The sequence below is a fragment of the Thunnus maccoyii genome, chromosome 7, assembly GCF_910596095.1.
Source record: "Thunnus maccoyii chromosome 7, fThuMac1.1, whole genome shotgun sequence".
Taxonomy (NCBI): Eukaryota; Metazoa; Chordata; class Actinopteri; order Scombriformes; family Scombridae; genus Thunnus; species Thunnus maccoyii.
Window position 1 is genome coordinate 12129058 of NC_056539.1, and position 19886 is coordinate 12148943.

The following is a 19886-nucleotide window of genomic DNA, read 5'->3' on the forward strand; positions in this document are numbered from 1 at the left end:
GGCCGGATGGAAATTTTTTTTTAAAAAAAAAGTTAAGTTCATGTCATAGAGAGTTGGACACATTCATAATTCATACTAAAGAGAAACAGACAAGTTTATGAAATGGTGCTTATGCACTGACCATTTCAGCACCATGGACAGCACCACAGGCAGCAGAGACCAGTCCTTTCTTTTTGCAGTGATCCTTACAAAGTCACATTATAACGTTGTGGTACGTAGAAATCACTGTTTGTGTCAGAGTTTAACATATGAAAAAAACATCCCTGATCATAAAATATTGTGTCAGATGTCACAGATATTTGATTAGCAGATTAAACCTAAAGCTACATGACAACATGATTGCAACCCACTATCGTATGCACACCCTGTGATTATCCTGCTGGAAAACAACACATATGCAAACAAACAAACAAGGAAACAAATTAAAATAGCAGGCTACAAAAGCATATAGCCCTGATTTTGGAAGCCAACACTCCAGTTAAAACATCCATCTGTTGAAATGCATTCCCGAGGTGCTCCTAGAAACTGTGAACGCCCACACACAGAAAACTCTGCCAGGAGAACAAAGACAAACATTTCAGAACCCCCGTGCACCTCTCGCACCACAGCGCATGGAGAAGAAAAAAGCTTTCCCCCTGCTAAATATATGGGCTTGACGTGGGAGCGTGTAGGCTGGTGAAAGCTCAAGATGCAATACTTTACTTCAACACAGCTGTGCATTATGAAGACAGCCGTATCTCTTATCATTTCTCCTTACTTCCAACAGTTCACATTCCCACAACATGTAGCCTAGTTTATCAGGACACATTTATCTCACAATATTTTGAGAGGAACACTGAGATATATGCCGGTATGAATGATTTCATGAATTTTCTAATATACAAAGAAAATACAAAGATGAGAAAATATAAAAGAAAATTAAGTACATTGAACCCTGTGATTCCATGTACTTAAATCTCTTGGTACTCAGTGTTCCCCTGCTGTCAGTGTTGCACTCCATAAACATTCACAAACATATCCAAAAAAAGATTTCTATACAATAATAACCACAGCCCCCAGTCCATTCATATTTATAGTCAACATCAAAGGGAAGAGGCAATGCATTAGAGCCCACTTTGGCTCAAGGGGAGAAGCCATTTCCATAGTTTCTCAACAGGAGAGTAAAACTGCCTTCATCCTGTAACCCATGGCAAACCTAAATAACCTCTACACTGTGTTCTACAGTCATACAAAGAGATTTCATTTGAGGCAATGATCTTAATTTGATTCAGTCTGACTGACTGGTTCACAGTCAGAGGGCCAAATGGCCTGAGGGTTTAACTCTCCAGGCTTAGAGACACAGGACACATAAGGCCCCAAAGAAATGTGCCACACAGGGTTGACTCTGATTTTGTGACAGCTATGCACAAACATTCACACATACTTTACTTTTTCATGTGCTCACAGATACAGATATAGATACAAAACTTGAGCAGATTATAGGGGATTGTTTCCTTTTACTCTGGAGTGCCATTCAGGTAAACCCTTACGATGTATAAGACAAGCTAAGTCAATGTCAAATCAATGTCAAATCCTTCAAAGGATGAAGCATTTTCTTTACTTTTACCTTTCTTTACAATTGGCTTGTAAATACAGTAATACTGCATTTATATAACCAACGATGTGAAACCTTCAATTCATTCATGTACGTATTCTTAGTAATAAAAAGCTCATCTCAAGGATCTTCATCTCCAATATGTCAAGCTAAGGCATCACAACATGTACACACACAAAAAACCTACTATTAACCTGTGTATGTCTACCCATCACTGAGGATGCTGGCAACAGAATAACACACACTTAAAGAGCATGAGGACATCCATTTTGTTCCTCGTGTTTGCAATTCACATGGTGACACTAAGAGATTCCATCAACCTCTCTGTCAGAAGAAATCCATTAGTCAAACCAAACACTGACACTTAGAATGTCAAACACACAGGTAGCACATAATTTGTTTCACAACAGTATGATAGCTTCAAATGGTGACTGGAGGATAATGTCTGCCTGCTGTAGAAAAACGCACAATTTGAAATCACCGGGGGGGTAGTGGGGGGTATTTAAATGTTTGTGTTTTAAATCTCAGGAACAGTTTATGCCTTTGGTGATGATTGTTGTGAGCATCATTCACTATGGGCTTCAGTGAGTAAGACTGCACCCACAATAAAAGATCTTGTTTTTTTCCAGTAGTTATATTATTATTTATATATATATTTAAAAAAAAAAACATTTGGGGACAACTAAATGTTTTTGACATGTGTAAAGCATGAAAACTATAAATGTATTTCTTTTAAGTTGTCTGAACTTGTGTTTTTTGACTGTTTCTGAGTCCGTCTGAAAAATATCCTGTCTTCCAGGCAATAAGAGAGGATGCAGCACCCAGGGCTTTGTTGTTCTCCCTAATGTGAGTTAATCTGGACGCTGTCACATCAAACACAGGGACATCTTAGGTGTTATGTAGATAGTGTTAATAGAAACTTAGCCCGGCTCTGTCCCTGTGGGCCCCTCTCTTGCCTTTTCATTTGGATTGAGGCAGCGAGATAGGCCATCTTCAAAGCCCTCTGTGTCTCTCTGTATCGACCACGCTCCTCTGCAGCCCTAGAGGCTTCCTATTAGAAAGGATTTGTCTTACAAGCTCTGTGTGCTGCCACTCTGAAAAAAATAAAATAAAAATTGAAGGAAAAAAAAAACAGACTAGGTGTATTGTACTATAGTAGCCCCTTTTCTTCCAGATGCTTTATGGCTCTAGCTTTGTAACAGCTATCTTAGTCTCTAATTTCAAATCAACCTCTTGCTGATCTGCCAGCATCCACTACACCTATAGAGTAATATCAGACATGGCAAGATATCACTGCGTGTGACCGACAGGCCCACATCAAGCTATCAAACACACACTCTACCGTTATAGCTCCATTCACACGTAACCCCGGCAATATGTCATTGTTCTCGTTTATTGCAAGAGGGAATAGCTCTTTCTGCCTACTTGGTTTGCAGCAAAAAATAAGCCTGGATTTACAGCTCAGTGATCCTGTGTTTTGATAGGATAAGGCTGAGGTGGGCAAACATTTTTTTTGATATTTGTAATTTCTTATTTTCTTTTAGCTGCGCTCCATGCTGATCCTTAGATAACCTGCCATCTCTTCTGCCTTTATTACTGTATGTCCTATTTCTGTAAGCTATGGCCAGACCACTATCATCATCTTCAATAAGGGAGGGGGGCTGGGCTGCAAAAGATAACAGTGATGACAGAGAAAGAAAGTGAAAGAGAGTGTAAGAGAAAGAGTGAAAGAGGGACTAAAAGAGAGAGAAAGCAACAGAAAAGGCTTTTATTTTCCCTTCTTTGCCACAACCTGAAATAGAGTCAGGCAGTGTAACTATAGCTTGCTATACCCACAGGGCTCTCACTAAGAACGGACACTATAATAAATCTGGCATTACCAGATTCTGGTCATTCAGCAAACACAGCCTAAGTGCTTTTAGATGTGTCAGAGGACATGACAGACTTTCACTGCCCCACTGATGACTTCCCATTCATCTTGTGTAAAGTTGGTTAAAGCTTCCCCGTAGAGTTTAAACTACTAACAATCATGGTTTTGTTTATATACAGTATTTCTCACTAACACAGACTGTGTGTCCTTAAGGCCTAACAAATACCTCGAAAGAATGTCCTACTTTATGAAGCATTTGCAAAGCCTTTTATATTTTCTCAAACAGTTAGTTTTCCCTCTTCTCCTATTTTCCTGGAACATTATTACCTCATATGTATTACCGACATCAGAAGAAATGTGTGTATCATGTCCCCCCAGAACATGCGATTCAAGCAATACAGAGACCACTCATCAAACCTTTGCTTTACAGCACCACTAGTTGTCAACAGCTCCACAAGGTATCTTTAAGCCTGTCAACAGAGAAGACTAGGAAGGAGATATTGGGGAGAAAGGGGTAGTTAGAGCAGGAGAGACGGAAGAGTAGATTAGGAAGTGGGTTGGACAACATGCTCTAACCTTCCACAGGCTTGAAAGAGGGGCACTGGAGAGTATTATTTCAGGAATATATTAATAACACTGCAGTAAAAGCACACCCATGAGGCGAGTGGGTACAAGCTGAACCCATCAAATTAATCTGAGATAAATTTGCAAGTCATCATCATAATTTAAAATGTTTTAGAGACAGAATAAAAGATCAAAGAATAGAAGGAACTAGTCTGATGACAAAGATGTAGAATAGAAAGAGATGAGAGGCAGAAAAAAAGAGAAAAAGGAGAGAGAGTTTGCAAAGCAGACATTTTTTGATGGACAAAGGAGAGGCCTTATAAGGCCAGATAGGCAGATAGACGCATAGAAGCCGGCACATAGGAAAATAGGCAGGAAAGCAGGCAGACAAATTCTATATGCATGCCGCAGTGTCATACAGATTGATAGATTCATAAATAATGAATCAAGAAAAACAGGTAAAATAAACTCTGTAAATAAATGTGCTGTCTCGTCCTCTGCCCCAGTGCCTAATGGATTGTGCCTGTGCACATCTCTTGCTTCAGTGTATATTTATATGTGTGTTTCTGTGTGTGTACACTCATTTAAGCAGTGTGGCGGCCCACGCTGCCATGGTAATCATTTTCCTGAGCCCCATTACTGCTGTTGTGTGATGATGATGAGAGACAGCTTTACCCTACCTCATAGAAACACTCACAGACACATGTGCATCCTTATGTTTGCCTGTCACTGAGCATATTCCATGTCTTCACATTCATGTGTTATCTTACATAGCCATTAAAATATACAGCCAGATTTAGAAAGACACCTCATGCACTGTGTGTCATAAAATGACTAAAGGGAGCTTGAATTAAAGTGACAACAGGGCAAGTTTAAAATCATTCACCTCTAAAAATTCCAGATGAAACATCAGCACAGAAACAATGTTGCTGTTCATATTCAGACTGAGCTTCATCACCTGCAACAGCTGTGCACAATCAAACAATCAAATTGCAGAGGTGTGCAAATGTTTATTTCCCAGTAGGTAATTTGAGCAAGGATGGCACTCCCTTATTAAATCAAAGTAAATCATAAAATGAAGTACCTGTTTCCTCATATTTCAAATCCATTTTTCTCAGCTACATTTCTGTATTTTTTTTTAGTGCAAAGACAAGAAATTAGATGAAAGACTACAGTTTTCTAATGATTTATAATTCCCAGTGGGCAGATCTGCTATGGACCATGGTACTACCCATCTGTAACAAAGATTTTCTTAATAAATGCACTCATTTCCAAATTGGCTTTTGCTAATGGAACAGCTACCAAACAGGCAGTCAATAAAATATATTTAATTAAATTAGGAATGTTTACAATGAAAAGGACATATTTTCAATTTGCCATAGGTATACAATTTTTTGCATATTTGAACAGCCCCTTCTGACTGTGGATTAGAGAAAAAAAGATAAAGTGACACTCAAACTACTCTCCCAATCATTTGGGGGAAATATAGGTGATAATTTTCTGGTACTGTTTATACCTCATACACCTGGCTAACATTTTATTTAAATCTGGAATATGCATACAAGGTATTAGTAAATGAAATTCAAACTAATTGCATCAAGTGTGAAGCCAAATTGAACAGAACTGTTCTGGTATTTACTAACCTCATTTTGAGTTATTCGTGTTTTAATAAACAGATTTAGCTAACAAAGCTGGAGCATATTGTCACTCAGTGAGGCTATTTAGAAGATTTCTGTTGTGAGTAGTATGAGCGTTTGGCATCTGTTCACCAAAAGGACTTCTTACCATTATAGCTGCACACTGGACGTAATCTGGAAAATATCTTTAAAATTGATTCACTGACAACGGACATCAATGGAAAACGCAGATGCACAATACCTGCAATAAAACAGCACAGTACATTACATAACACAGTGTGTTACATACTGAGTGTATGCTGTTAGTGTATATTAGGACAGTTATATCACTGTACGCAACAGCAGCAGCATAATTAAGTATACCAGCAATAAGGCAGAATACAGTCTAAATAGTATATGTTGCTATATGCTGGTATATGTTATAATGTAGTAAAAGACAGCTAAGTTACCTCAGTTATATAGTGTGTAAATAGACTCATATTTTCTGTACACAATGACTAAAACAGAGGCACAGGAATAAGATGCACTGCTTCAGTTCAGTGTTTTGTCAAGAGAATTGCTGGAGGAGGTTTTATGGGCCTCGTCAATACCATGTATTAATATATTGACAAAACAGGGACTCTGGTTCTATGTGAAAAACATGGATTATCCGGGGGATGTGCAGGGATCAAAGCAGCATGATTGCTTTGGTTCTTAAGTCTTTTGTTCGTTTTGATTCTCCTGCCTGCTTGTCTCATTCTTTTTTCTTTCAACCAGTCCATATATTCCACTATGAAAATCTGAGAGACAGTGCATATTCAGCAAGTGAGCACCACACTGTGAACCTAATGATTGCCTCTGGGACGCCTTTGGACTTCACCATGGGATTCTACAAAAGACAGACCACAGCTGTACTACTTTTCTCCTGATTCATAAAACCACCAGTCCTGATCAGGCAGTGAGGCCCTCCATCAATACCTCCCACTCTCCATTTCCCACTCTCTATTTCCCTCTATCTCATTCCCTCCATCTCATTTTTTAATCTTCACAACTCAGTGATTCAAATATCTTTCATCTTCCTTCTCATTCCGTTTCACAGTCTCCCTGTCTTCTCTTAGACCCATCCCTACTCCTTCTCCTCTCTCTTTCCCTCTAATCCACATATCTTGGTTTCTTTCTTCCTCTTTTCCATTTTCTCTTTTCTACCTCCAAGCTGACTTCACAGAGCCACCTCCTGTCTGAGAACTTGCAGAAAGCACATTAAAGGATGTAGACTGGCTAACCCTGTAGAGCAGCCTCTCTCTAAACTGCATTCTCTTAAACATGCCACACATATATGTACGTGTGCCACAGCTGTGCAGGGAGCCATGAGGCTTGACGAGAAAGACTATGCACTCTCTCCGCGCTGCACGTTAACTCTCTCTCATGCATACACACACATACACGCATAAGCTCTGCGCAGTGCCAACAAACTCTGCAAACAACAACACTAGCCAGTGATGTGTGTGTGTCTACAAGCCCTTCACGGGTATTTGATACAGCCCTGCTAACATTTTGGGGTTATGGTGGGAGTGAGGGGTAGAGGGGAATTTGGTGTTTCACCTAAATGTGAGCTTGCTGCCTGGAAGACATCCAGTATACTGTTTTACTCTGAATTATTAAAAGGTGCCTCTTATTGCAGCTGGGACTGAAATAGTTTAGAGGCCACAGACTATAGCTGTTGGCACATAACTATATAATTTATATTTCCAGCTAGTCTGCAACTATCCAGCTTATTGTTGTTTTCTATATGAACACTTTAAGGCAACCGTGCCAAAACAGAACCGCTTAAATGAAGAGTCAGGTAAAATCTAAGTTAACTAACAAAACAGCTGCCACCAAAACCCTCTCAGAATGTAACTGTTGTAAATGTTGAACGTGTCGACGTGCTTGATCTTCCTGGTGCTAGCTCAGCTTTACCCGGTGTCCTGGTATTCTGCCGGGCAGACGACAGAAGACTTCACCGCTAGCGATCACCCTGACACTGGCTCCCGGAGAGAGCTCTACTGACAGCCCTCCTCTGCAATGCAAATACCCACTTCCACATGAGCAGGCCCATCAGTAGCACTCCCCATACACTTGTATTCTGTGTCATTACCCCCGGGGACCCTCGCACACACTGTCCCTCTCCTCTACCCTGTGCTTCACGCTGCTTCCCTTATCTGGGATGGGAAGGGGGCTGGGGCTTAAAACAAATCGGTCTGGCTGGCTGATGTGTCGGTAGCCATGATGGAGGGCTGCCACGGGCTGTTTCCACTCATGTGTCCTGTCAGTCACACTCCTCTCCTTGCCCTCCAGCCATGTGTACTGTATTTCATTAGTCCTGATTTTTGCTGACAATTGCTGGCTGTCGTGCTGTGCGGCCCCCTTACCCTCTCTGTGGACACTACACCAAAGCACGGCTAGATCTGCCTTACAAATGAGCTCCCTCTGGTTCCACAATACAAGTGTGCCATTTCAGTCAAGCACAGATATACAGTACATGCTGTGTGTGTGTGTGTGTGCAGTACACACATGGATATGCAGACACACTTTAACTCCGAAGGTATGACTTCAAGCTGTCAACATGACCCTGTACCTCCCTCTCAGTCCTCTCCTCTTTTCTCAATATTTCTCGCACACTCCTTACGCATCCCCCTCTCTCTCCCGAAGGCACAAGGTCCAGCCAGTGAGATGTCAGCTCTGATTAGCCACATTGGGTGATGCGTTTTAAGTGCGTCCTTCATTATTGAGTAAAGTGACATGTTCCCAGCTACACTTGCCTGTGTCTCTTAAACTGCCGCCTTGTCTATTTGGATATCCAGTTTTTTTAAGCTAATCTTTTCTCCTCACTCTTTTAACATACACACAAAGAAACACTCACATGGAGACGCATACACAGCCCTCGATTTAAGGCAATAGTTTATCATCCATGTGCACATTCCTCCGCTCTCCAACTTTTTCTCTTTGTGTCTGGCGGCTGTGGCACACCTGTCCAAGCCTATGCAGAGACCCACAGACAGACTGTCAGTCAGTATCTGGGCCTCGCTGCTTACACGGTTATGCACAGCCGTGCCCGCCAGCCTGGAATAAAACCAGACTCATCTGGTAGGGCCACACTGGTACAGGTGATGCTTCTCAGTGCCAAATTAACATTAGATCATCTGAACTGCATAGCGCCAAATTAAACCAGTCTAACACATGTTAACTGGGAATAAAGGCTGAAACATTCAATGTAAAAAAAAACAAATTTGCCTACTTCCTATGCACATCCATAAGCACACACTTAGTTTCCCCCATTACATGCAAAACCCAGCTCTATAACCCAGATCACAGCCGTGTCACATGATTGAATCTCACAGACAGACGGGCGAGCAGTCTCCAGCCACAACCAGAAATAGGTTAAACAGGCTAAAAATATCAAAAACATTAATAATTCAGGTTTTTTGCTAACCTGTACCTCAGAAAAAATAGCACACTTCTCACTGTGAAGTGGCTTAATGGGCAGGGTGTGCAGTGGATTATTTCAGTATTTCAAGCAATGTCTCCCCTCCAAGAGCTAGTTAGTCAGATGTACCCTGAGCAGTGGGAGGGGGAAGCAGCATTGTAATGTCATCAGTGCTTATGTCACAAACGGGGTCAAAATTTGGTCATCAGCAAAGCAACATAAACTTTTGAGATTTCTTTATTAGCTTGTATCAGCTCCCATCTGATGACAATGGTTATTACATGCTGTAGTGTTTAGCTGTAATAAATAAATCTAAAAAACTAAAATACATAAGAAAATGTTACATTCTTTGTGCTGTCAGTCTACCAGTATATCTATCTTTTTTGCACTATTTTAACAGACTTAATTCTTCCAATGCATCAAATATTTGGTTTGACAACAGTAACACTTGTAGCAAGGGAGGATAACGCATATGAGTGTGGTATATCCTATACTGTATAAAATAAAATTTTGTGATGAAACACATTTTCAGTGTTTCAGTTGGTGTTGTTTATTTTCCAAAGGCAGGTGCGGAGTGTAAATCCTTCTCCTTTTTTCCCAAATACCTTTGGAAGCCAATCCCCTGGGGAGAAGAAGGCTTCTCTAAATATGTGGCTAATCTACCACAGGAAAACGAGCTGAACAAAGGAGAGGGGTGTGTGTGTGTGTGTGTGTGTGTGTGTATGTGTATGTGAGGTGTGTGTGTGAGGGAGCAACAGCTAGACAGAGAGAGACAGAAGGTGGAAAACATTGTACGACATTGCAACATTGTGATGGCTCCAACAGTTAGCCCTATATTTGTTTGAGTCTATTTCTAGCCACTCTGCTTCAGGGGTGCGTATAATGCGCGTGCGTGCGTGTGTGTGTGTGTGTGTGTGTGTGTGTGTGTGTGTGTGTATACACAGGCACGCACACACACAAGTGCACACTAGGGATATGGGGATTCATCTCTGTTCCCTTAGGAGCACTCTGGTACAGCAGCTCTTTACTGTGCGTACATTACACCAATACGCCATTATAGCACTCACACACAGAAATATATAGATATACACACACACACACACTCAAAGAAAACTACTTTTCTTGTGCTTACATACTACATCATAGTAATATTGTCAAATGCCAGTGTAGCACAGTGCCACCTATAATATATAAACAATACATTAAAATAAGTAGAATCTTTCATACACCCCTGCACAAATGTCTACTTGCACATGCACAGCAGCCCTCATCCCCCAGATTTTTAACAATACCACCTGCTCCTTCTGTTCATCAGTGTTAGTTGATTTGGGTAATAAGTTAAGACACAGGGCAGGTCACAGACATACAACCATTAGAGCTGGTGCTAGCTGTCTTTACGGATGGTGTTCAAATGTTTGCATTTGTTAATCACAGAGGCACAAACTTCTTATAAGAGTGAAACCAGAATAAAAGATTTCAGTTCACATATTACAGACATGCCCACCATTATTATAAAAAATGAAAAACATAGTAGAGGTTGGGCAGTATAGATGGGATAGTATTAGTAATACTACTTTAAATTCACATATTAAATTCACAACACATGTCCTAGTATAATTTAAAGAGCAGAAAAAAAGTGTTTTAAAGAAGGAAAAAGCTTGACCATGCCTGTTTCAACTTCCACTTCTCTATGATCTTCTTCCTGATAACACACACACACACACACACACAAACACTCCTGTTACCCAAAGGCTAAATTCTAACGAGTCCCCTCTCTCTAGCTACAAGGCCTCTAATCCTGCCAGCACCGATTGGCTTCATGCTGACCAGTCTGCTCCATTCCCACCCCCACCCCTGCCCACTCAACAGAGGCACATACAGTACACAGACAATCATACAGTACGCTACACTCATACACTTCCAACCTTCACAGAGTGTAGCATTGAATTATTCAGCCTTTGCGGCAGCTAGGCTGACATACGTGCAAGCTTGGCTGTAGTTGATATACAGGTGGACAGCATGCACGCAACAGTATATATATATATATATAATGTTTGTGTCTGTGAACATGTGTGTGTGTGTGCGCAAAGCTCAGCGGAAGGCTGGGCGGTTTACAGCGTGTGGAGGAACAGCTCTATGGCACGGAAGCCTCATTTCCACAGCGCAAGGTCGGCCACTTTCCGCACCACAGCCGTGCTCTGCTCCTTGCTCCTCATACATCCTATTATGGCAAAGCTGAGTAGTGGCACATACACACAATTACACATACAAATACACGCAAACTCATGCATGCTCATGTGTACAAACACGCAGGCATCCATGGCACAGCGGACTAAAAGTGGTGGTATGTGTGCGGCAAAGAGCACACCGCAAGAGTGAGAGAGCGGGAAAGACAGAAATGGAGACAGAGGGAGACGGAGGCAATTGAGAGGGAGGGGATCTACTTAGAGTGTTGACATTGCAGGAGCCCACATGTGTGTGCCGGAGCATAATCTTCTCCCTGCTCTCATTGGTTTTTTAATGCGGGTGCTATTTCCATAAACCTGCCTCCTGAATCATTGCCAGCCTCTTACACTCCCCCCAGGTCGAGCTGTATTAATACTGGGAGTAAATGCATGCAGCAAACATATTTCCACCAATGCCTCTCCAAGACAATCACTATTATACACAATGCTAGCATGACAAAAAACGGGAGGTGGCATGTTTTTCTGTGCCACAGCAAATAGACTTGCTGCAGTGACTGAGATTACTTCTTGGATCTGCTGGATTTGAGGAGTGGCGGTGAGAGGACAGAGAGTTTGAGGAGAGTGGGTGGAAGGGGAGGAGGGGGGGGGGGGGGGGGGATGGGTGGGTGGATAGTGTGAAGGATGCAGGATTTTGTCATGATGCTGAGCTGGGTGGAGTAAATCTCTTGCGGACTTGTGTATAAAGCTGTGACACTCACAAGCACACATACCAACTGCTGTAGATATAGCCACTTTGGGCCTTAAGTGTCTCTGTGTTTCTGTTTGTTTTTTGTGTTTTTTAAGAACACACAAAATTTCATAGCGGAGTTGCCAGAAAACATTTCAATGTCCAGGTCATCACAACATGCTTAATTTGATGAGAGAGAAACACTTTTAAAGTTAATAAACGCAAGCATATCCACATACACAAAAGCACTCGTGTGGTTATGTAACATAAAAAGTAGTGCATCTCCGTCAGCAGCAAACAAGCACAAAACAACGCACAAATAATATATTCAAGCCTCACTGTTGTGGGCGGTGTGTGATCACGGCAAGCTGCCATGTGCACATGTTTTTCTTCCCACCTTTATACACTGCTATCTGTATCTACATAGAGCTGGCTGCAATGCAAAGCCAGCTTACCACACATGCACAGACACACACAGCTAATAGAGTCAAGCAACACACACCTGGTACACTGTCAGCGCTTCTCCTATTCAGTGGCCAAACTTATGTCAGGCACTCGTGTCCCCGAGGTTCCCATCACAATTCACCATAGGAATCTATATTCCAGTCCAGTACACTTGCATTAGGCCATACTGTTCCTTTCAGTGGCTAATGCGTAACAGGGGGACATGGATAATAACATCCAAGAACAGAACCACTTATTTCTAATAATAAGACGACACTGGGTTGTGTGTGTTTGTGTGTGCGGCAACTAGTGTATCCATCTGAGTGTACGTAGACATAGACAGTGTATAAAAAACATGAGATGAAGTATCTTTTTTTAATTTATTGATACTTCAAGTATTATAACATGACACAGCTACCATTTTTACGATTTTTTCATTACATCAAAACATAATTTTGAACTGCATTTTTTAAACAATCGTCATTCAATGTATTTGAATTCTGTTACTTCCTATAATTTTTAATGTTACTGGTGAAGTCCACCTTTCTCACACAAGATTAAAATTGCATACCCATGTGCAAGGGATTAAAAGGAAATGATCCACGCATGTACTTGACATGATATGGAAGACAAAAGCCACTACTGTACATATGTGCCAAATTCCTGGACATGTTCTTAAGACCTAAGCTGACCACTATACTCAAGCTCTCCCTGGAGCAGTCTGTGGTCCCCACATGCCTCAAGGAGTTTACTATTGTCCCTGTACCGAAGTACAACTGGTACAACCTGCCTGAACGACTATCACCCGTAGCCCTTACCTCATTGTTCATGAAGTGCTTTAACAGGACTACATCTGCTCCTCTCTACCTAACGACCTGGACCCACTACAAATTGCTTATCTGCAAAACAGATCTAGAAACAATGGCAATGAGTGTATGAATGCTGGTGTCCATGTGTAAGCTGGTATGTGTATATGTGGGTGGCCATGTGTGCTCGGTGTTTAACAAAGGGTTCTGCATGTGACTCAGAATAACTTGTTACTGTGGGTGGTACGATTTTCATACATGATTCTAGTCTTTTGCAACATACAAAGTCCAGCACGATGTCGGTGGTTTGACCTGAATTCAGATTCAAAATTTTAAATAATAGACATGGATGAGTTACCACGCCGGTCAAAGCCCCATGCAAGAGAGCAACAATGCAGGAGTTAATGACAAAACGCAGACGTTGATAACTCATAACTCATCTCAGGAGAATTCCTAGTTTACATTAATTACTCCGTAGCCCCTGGCAGACTGCATATCAAGCAGGATTTTGCAAACAAACAACTGGCATATCTACTTACCATCAAGCAGTGAAGCAACAGGGGTCACATCGCAAAAGATTTAGGAGCAGGGAAGCTCAAGAGAGAAGGACAGAGGGGGGATGGGAAGCAGTCTCACAATGCATGTGTTCATTATCATAAAATGTCCTGTATGGTATGCTCTGTCTATGGTGAGTCAAAAGGGTCTATAGGATGTTTAGGGACACTGGTGTGGTATTGTATCTGTGTGGAGCTAGTATTGCACCTGCTTGTGCAGTGTGGCTGTGGTTTTATAGCACACAATTGCCTGTGTTTCCTTGGACCGCTGGTGTTTGTGTGTGTGAGTGAAGTTGAAGGGAAGGGAACAGCAGAGCAGCCTCGTATGTGAGGCCTGACACCCATCAATGTCTGCCTGTTACATTTCTATGACACGCTCTGTCTCAGGAAGAGTATCGGCAGCGGAGCAGTGGGAGAGAGGGGAGACAGGAGGATGTGGGGTGGGCAGGACTCGGTGGAGTAGAGGGGTCAACTGGAGGGTTAAAGCAGGACTGAAAGGTACAAGAAAAGGGTTTTATTACTCACAAGTGACACATGGCAACTTTCAGAGACCATGAATGTGTGTGTGTGTGTGTGTGTGTGTGTGTGTGTGTGTGTGTGTGTGTGCATGTGCACGCGCTCGAGGAGAAGCTTTCAGAACTGGTGTGTGAAAAATGCAACATGCAAGACTGTGTTTGGATATGTTATCTAAAAACTGCAAAATTTGTACATATCATGACTGTATTTGTATTTTTTTTCTGTAACATCAAGTGATGCTGTTTACATTAACAGCACTCAGTCTAAATGATCGTTAAACCTTTCAGAGCCCAGATGGTTTGGAATTCTGCTCTTCTCTTCGAACACACTAAGGCGCCACGCTCCACAAACACGCCTACAATTACATAATTGAGGCCGGCATGTGTACCCGGCACATTATGTTCTGCGGCCACACCGACTTGTGGATGATTGGCTCGTTGGTCTGTGGGATCCCCAATCATTTCCTCTTCCACCTCCTTCCAAAACACGCCAATAATCAGATAACCAATGTGTTTATAAAGATGAGAAGGACAAAAAACAAGTAAAATACAGCACACATGCTGTACAATGGTAATATGCAGCCAATGTAAAAGTTTTAACTATGAATGTAATGTGGGAACTGGATAACAGGTTCAAAGATGGCCCCCATTCACTTAAATAAAAATTGCTAGCAGAGTGCATAAGCCAAAAATCTCTAGCTTCTTTGCTTCAGCATTGTGCAGTCCACCGCACATGTGCATTAATGGCTACACCAACGCATTCCCACTCAGACCATAGACTAGTGATTGATCACCCACTTTAAAATCACTTTTCTAGGCTCTAGGAAAGTTTGAAATATGAAACCTTCATGGATTAAAAGTTCATAATAGAAAGAGAAATATTTGTTTGCTATTATATGTGTCCTGTCAAAATTTATACAGACATCTCTTTTATAATGGTAGTCTATGGCGAAAATGCTGCTGCTGTTGCAGTACCACAAATGGCCACTAGGACAAACTGACATTGTATCCAGCTCTCTTACTGTAATACATATTTGGTTTTAATTAAGAAGCGAAACGTTTGGCTTGTTGTAGTTTAGTCCACAGCGCCCACCACAGTGTCAGAGAGCAATGGCAACTCCCATGCGGACTGGACAGCGAATTGCACAAGTATGTAAACGTAAATTGTTGTAGACAGTGAGCACACAAACAAAGGGATTGTGCAGGTCGCCACAAGGAGCTGAGAGCTTAAGAAAAGGAGGGGGAGCAGGCAAGAGCACCAGACTTGTTAGTGACTGTGCCTTCATGTCCCTCATTTATACATTCAGCCACATCAACTATTTAATTCCAATGGTAGGTCAACCCTTAGAAATGCCTTGCCAGGCTGGTGAGGAGGGGGTTGGGGGGTGGGGGGTGGGCATTCTTAATGACTATGAGGGAAAGTAACTTGCTAGAAAACCAGACAAAAACTGGACAAAAACTGAAAGAGAAACACAGAATCCTCCTTTCTTAACACGTTGCTGCACGCAGTTATAACCTCTCATGAACATGTCCTCTGGCGTTATGTGAAAGAACTATTTTTCCTCTTTCTGTCTTCCGTCTTATTATTCAAATGCAGAGGAAAAAGAGGAATATAACGCCCTCCAGCCTCACGCTTGGCTAATTTGCAGGATAAATGAAACAACTTGTTTTTCAAGAAAGCCACCAGAAAAAAATGTTCAAAGTTCGCGGTAGTTGTATTTGCATGTTTAATCTGAAAAATATGCCTTTTGGCTGGGTTTCTCCGACTCTTTGTCTTCTATCAGGGGGTGATGGTGGTGGGGAATGAGGCGAGGGGTGTGAGTGGATTTTTACTGATGTTTCTCCTTGGTGCAGGCTTGATCTGACCATGTTACGCCACGCTGCCTCTGTGGGAAGCCACTTCTACACACCCCTCCTTCCCTCTGTCTCTCTCTGTCATTGTCTTAGTACTTGTGAGGATCTCACAGAGATACAGCTCTGCACAGAGTGTACATACACGCAAATGTATAAAAATATCACAAGTGACATAAAATATAAATGCAGCACTACTACAAGAAGCACAAAGTAAAGTGCAAAAGAATTAATTTCTCTTTACCAAATGAATTATTTCAATCACATTAATCTACGTTGTGTTTGACATTTTTCTGTTTGCAGCACGTTTCCAGACATGCAGAGATTTACCCCAAAAACTGTCATTGTATTCTATTGCTTCATAAGTATGAGGCAGAGTAGGTCTGATCAATGCTGGCAATATCCCCTGGAGAACAGACACATGGAAAAGTTTAAACTGGGACTTGCAAAGGCGAAGCTATTGATTGAATAGCTTTCCAAAGTGTTTTTCATCTCTGAGACAAGGAGAATGCCGGCTGGTGTGCAGCCGGGTGCAGATGGCATGGCTGACCACCGTGGAGGAAAGTGAGAGCAAAAAGAGAAGGGGGGGATGGGGCACAGACATACAGACACACTTACCCCTGGCAGTGTTTTCTGTTCATGGAGGGCGTTCTGGGCTTTGATGGCCGACTCTCGGGCGCAGTAGGTGAGGAATGCACAACCTGCAAGAGAGGTACAGCAAATATAAATGTAATTAGAATTATAGTCATCCTAAATATAAACAAAGTACAAAAGCCCTTAAAAATGGCGAATATCAAAACAATGATGAAAATGTAGTAGAAAGAAATTAGACTGGGTCTGATTCAAAATAACGAGCTCCTACATCCACATACTGAGAAATTAACAAAATTAAGGAACCGAATCTGAATAAAGGGTCGCATGAGTTGGTGAAAACACAAAACTACCGGCAAACATTTCTTGGGATAAACAGGGCAAGTTAATGAGAACAGGCAACCGTGCAATACAGCAGGCTACATGTAGACAGTTTTCTATGGCAGCAAGGGGAGAGGAGAAAAAAAAAATGAAACCACAACAAAAAAGGAGCAGATGAAAAGAGAATTCTTTGGATGAATTGCCAGGCCTGTCCAGTCTCCCCATCCCCAGCGCCATGTCCTGTCCAAAGCTCCTAGCAGCATGGCCAGTGTCCCCACCCTGAATGGTTGTGACAGCAGCTGAGACAAAAGGAACAGCACTGCAGGAGAGTATGGTAGGATTGAAAAGGAAAGAAGAGATGAGATCACTGTAGGAACGGAGGAAGGAGGGAGATACTGACAGAGAAGAAGGGAGGATGGGACATGGTGGTAAAATTCTCCAGGGTGAATGCCTAACCTATCCAGCACCAATGTGAAGCATGCACATACACACAACATCTGTCAAAATCACTGCATACATAAAAAAAGAGAAGAGAAGGCAGGGAGAGAAAGAGGGATGGAGAGAAACCAGATGGAGTATTGAAGCAATCATTTTCCCCCTGACTGTCTGAATAAATAGATTTGCTTGTGTTCTATTAATGAGGTTCATATGGGTTACCATGCATCATATTTCTGCCACTCTGAAGATGGTTTATTAGCAGCCACTGCATTTTGGATCTCATTTCAACAGCCAAATTTATTCAGTGGGTGGTGATGTATTAAGTGTCTTTACACTGACAATATTCCAATTCGTTTTGTTGCTGCGATCACATTTACCCATCCAAACATTCACCACCCGTTTTTTTTGTGTCTTTGCTCGAGGCAGCACACATGTAACTGTGTATATGCATCTTTTTCTACCATTTCATTGACCCTTGCACTTTGACTGTTTCTCCACTGTAACCTTTGCAGGACTGCATGTTGAAATGCCATGTCAGTAAGTGATCCATTGATTGGCCTGTAACCTGTTTTGTCTTGCTGCTCTAAGCCTAAAGTCTCTGCACATGTGTGTATATGTGCTTGGACACCTGCACATTTTATTGGCATGCATTTGACTACTCTCATCCAAATGATAACCAGTTCTTTTTGTTACATTTCCTGAAGCTCTCTTCGTTTTGTTTGGGACAATCACACTGCCTTTCAGTATGTGATGGATTTAGTCCAGGGTCGTGACCTTTGAGGTGGCTGACTGTAGCACTGATGTCACGGTGCAGCCCACCCTACAGCCCCTCTTGTCCCAGCATCCCTAACCTAATGATTTCCAATCACACACACACTGACACTGCTGCCTAATTCCCCCTCTCTCTTCTGAGTCAACTTTTGAAGAAACACTATGATTGCGGAAATGTCATTGTTGTTTTGGGTTTGTTTGTTTCTCAAATGGTTGAGGGTAATAGGAGGGAATAGCTCCGTTTTGGTTGTTGTTTCTCTCTCTCTCGCTCTTTCTCTCTCTCTCTGGGCTTGTTGTTGTTGATTTACTTGACAAATGCTGGCCCTATCTCTGAATAAGAAACAAGTATTTTGCATTACAATCACAAACACGATTTATTTGTTAATGTGTAATGCATAGGGCATTGAGAATAAATTAATAACAACCACAACACTGGCAAACAAAAGAGAAACATGAACTCCATTTAAATGTGATTCTCTGCTCTTTAATGTATGGCTTAATAAGAATTTGCAGGCCACAGGCGAAAAAGCTTTAACAACTCCATAATTGGAATCCAAACACGTACAAATTGCCAGTGCTGCATTGCATACCAAGTACAAAATTGTGAGGGGGGGCTGGATGATGAAATTGTTTGAAACACAACAAAAAGCCACTGTAATCGGAGCCTGCTGACACAGCAATGGGGGAAGCCTTCCCATTGTGAGGAGATGATCCTCTGCATCATCTGATAGAAACCTAAAACAGCCTTATCTCACACACTGATTTCAGCTCCAAAGAGAAGAAATTCCTCCTCTCCTCTTTGCCTCCCTTCCCTCCCCTCTTTCTTCTCCTTTGACGTATTTTCTCTTCACCAACTCCGTCTTGTTCTCTGCTCTCCATTCAGCTCATCTCCTATTTCTTAATGATATATTTTTAAGTGTGCGCCGTGTGTGTACTGGGAAATAGGGCAGAGTCTCTTCATCTCCACTGTGTTGAATTGGCATGTACTGTAATTAAAAAGTCCTACATGGAAGAGACAGAGTGAGTGAGACGGAGGGAGAACGTCTGACAGAGTAACTAGTGAAAGATACTGTATAGCTGTAGCGACAGCGGCCATTTACATCCACTGTGGCCCAGACTTTCCATTACCAAAACTGTGTCTTAGTCAAGTCTGTGTCTAGTGTGTGTCTGGTGCAGCACAGTAGGATAATCTGCTAATAGGTTTGTGACGTTTATAGTCCTGTTAATAAAAATCTATGTATACACCAACACACACACACAAATCTGTTTCTCTGTCCTACTATACCTAAGCACTTGTTTCAGGCACTTATTCAACTAACACTCCGATTGTGTCCCAGTTCCTACTACATACTAACATTATATACAGTAGTATGTATTATACACAATTGATCATATTGATGTGTTAAATGATTGGAATTCCCCCTTAAGATAACTGATTTTAAAATTATTGTTTGCCCCCAAAATGTACACATTCCTGGCCCTCACTCAATCCAAAAATGAGTCAGTGAATAAAAGAACTGCTGAATCCGGATGAAAGTAATTCATGTAACCGCTGGGGTGCTGTGCTCTGTC

The 19886-nt window shown here is 41.8% G+C and overlaps 1 protein-coding gene across 9 annotated transcripts in view; it reads right to left on the reverse strand.

The window, feature by feature from the left end:
* Nucleotides 1-19886, reverse strand: part of celf5a (cugbp, Elav-like family member 5a) — a 192057-nt gene that overhangs the window by 156070 nt on the left and 16101 nt on the right. For 8 of the 9 annotated variants that reach the window (XM_042415895.1, XM_042415896.1, XM_042415893.1 and 5 more), the window contains exon 2: nucleotides 16812-16894. In XM_042415895.1, the coding sequence (XP_042271829.1) occupies nucleotides 16812-16894 (83 nt within the window). Of the gene's footprint in view, nucleotides 1-13812; nucleotides 13884-16811; nucleotides 16895-19886 lie in introns of those variants that run through there. The other variant, XM_042415900.1, reaches the window with a different exon arrangement.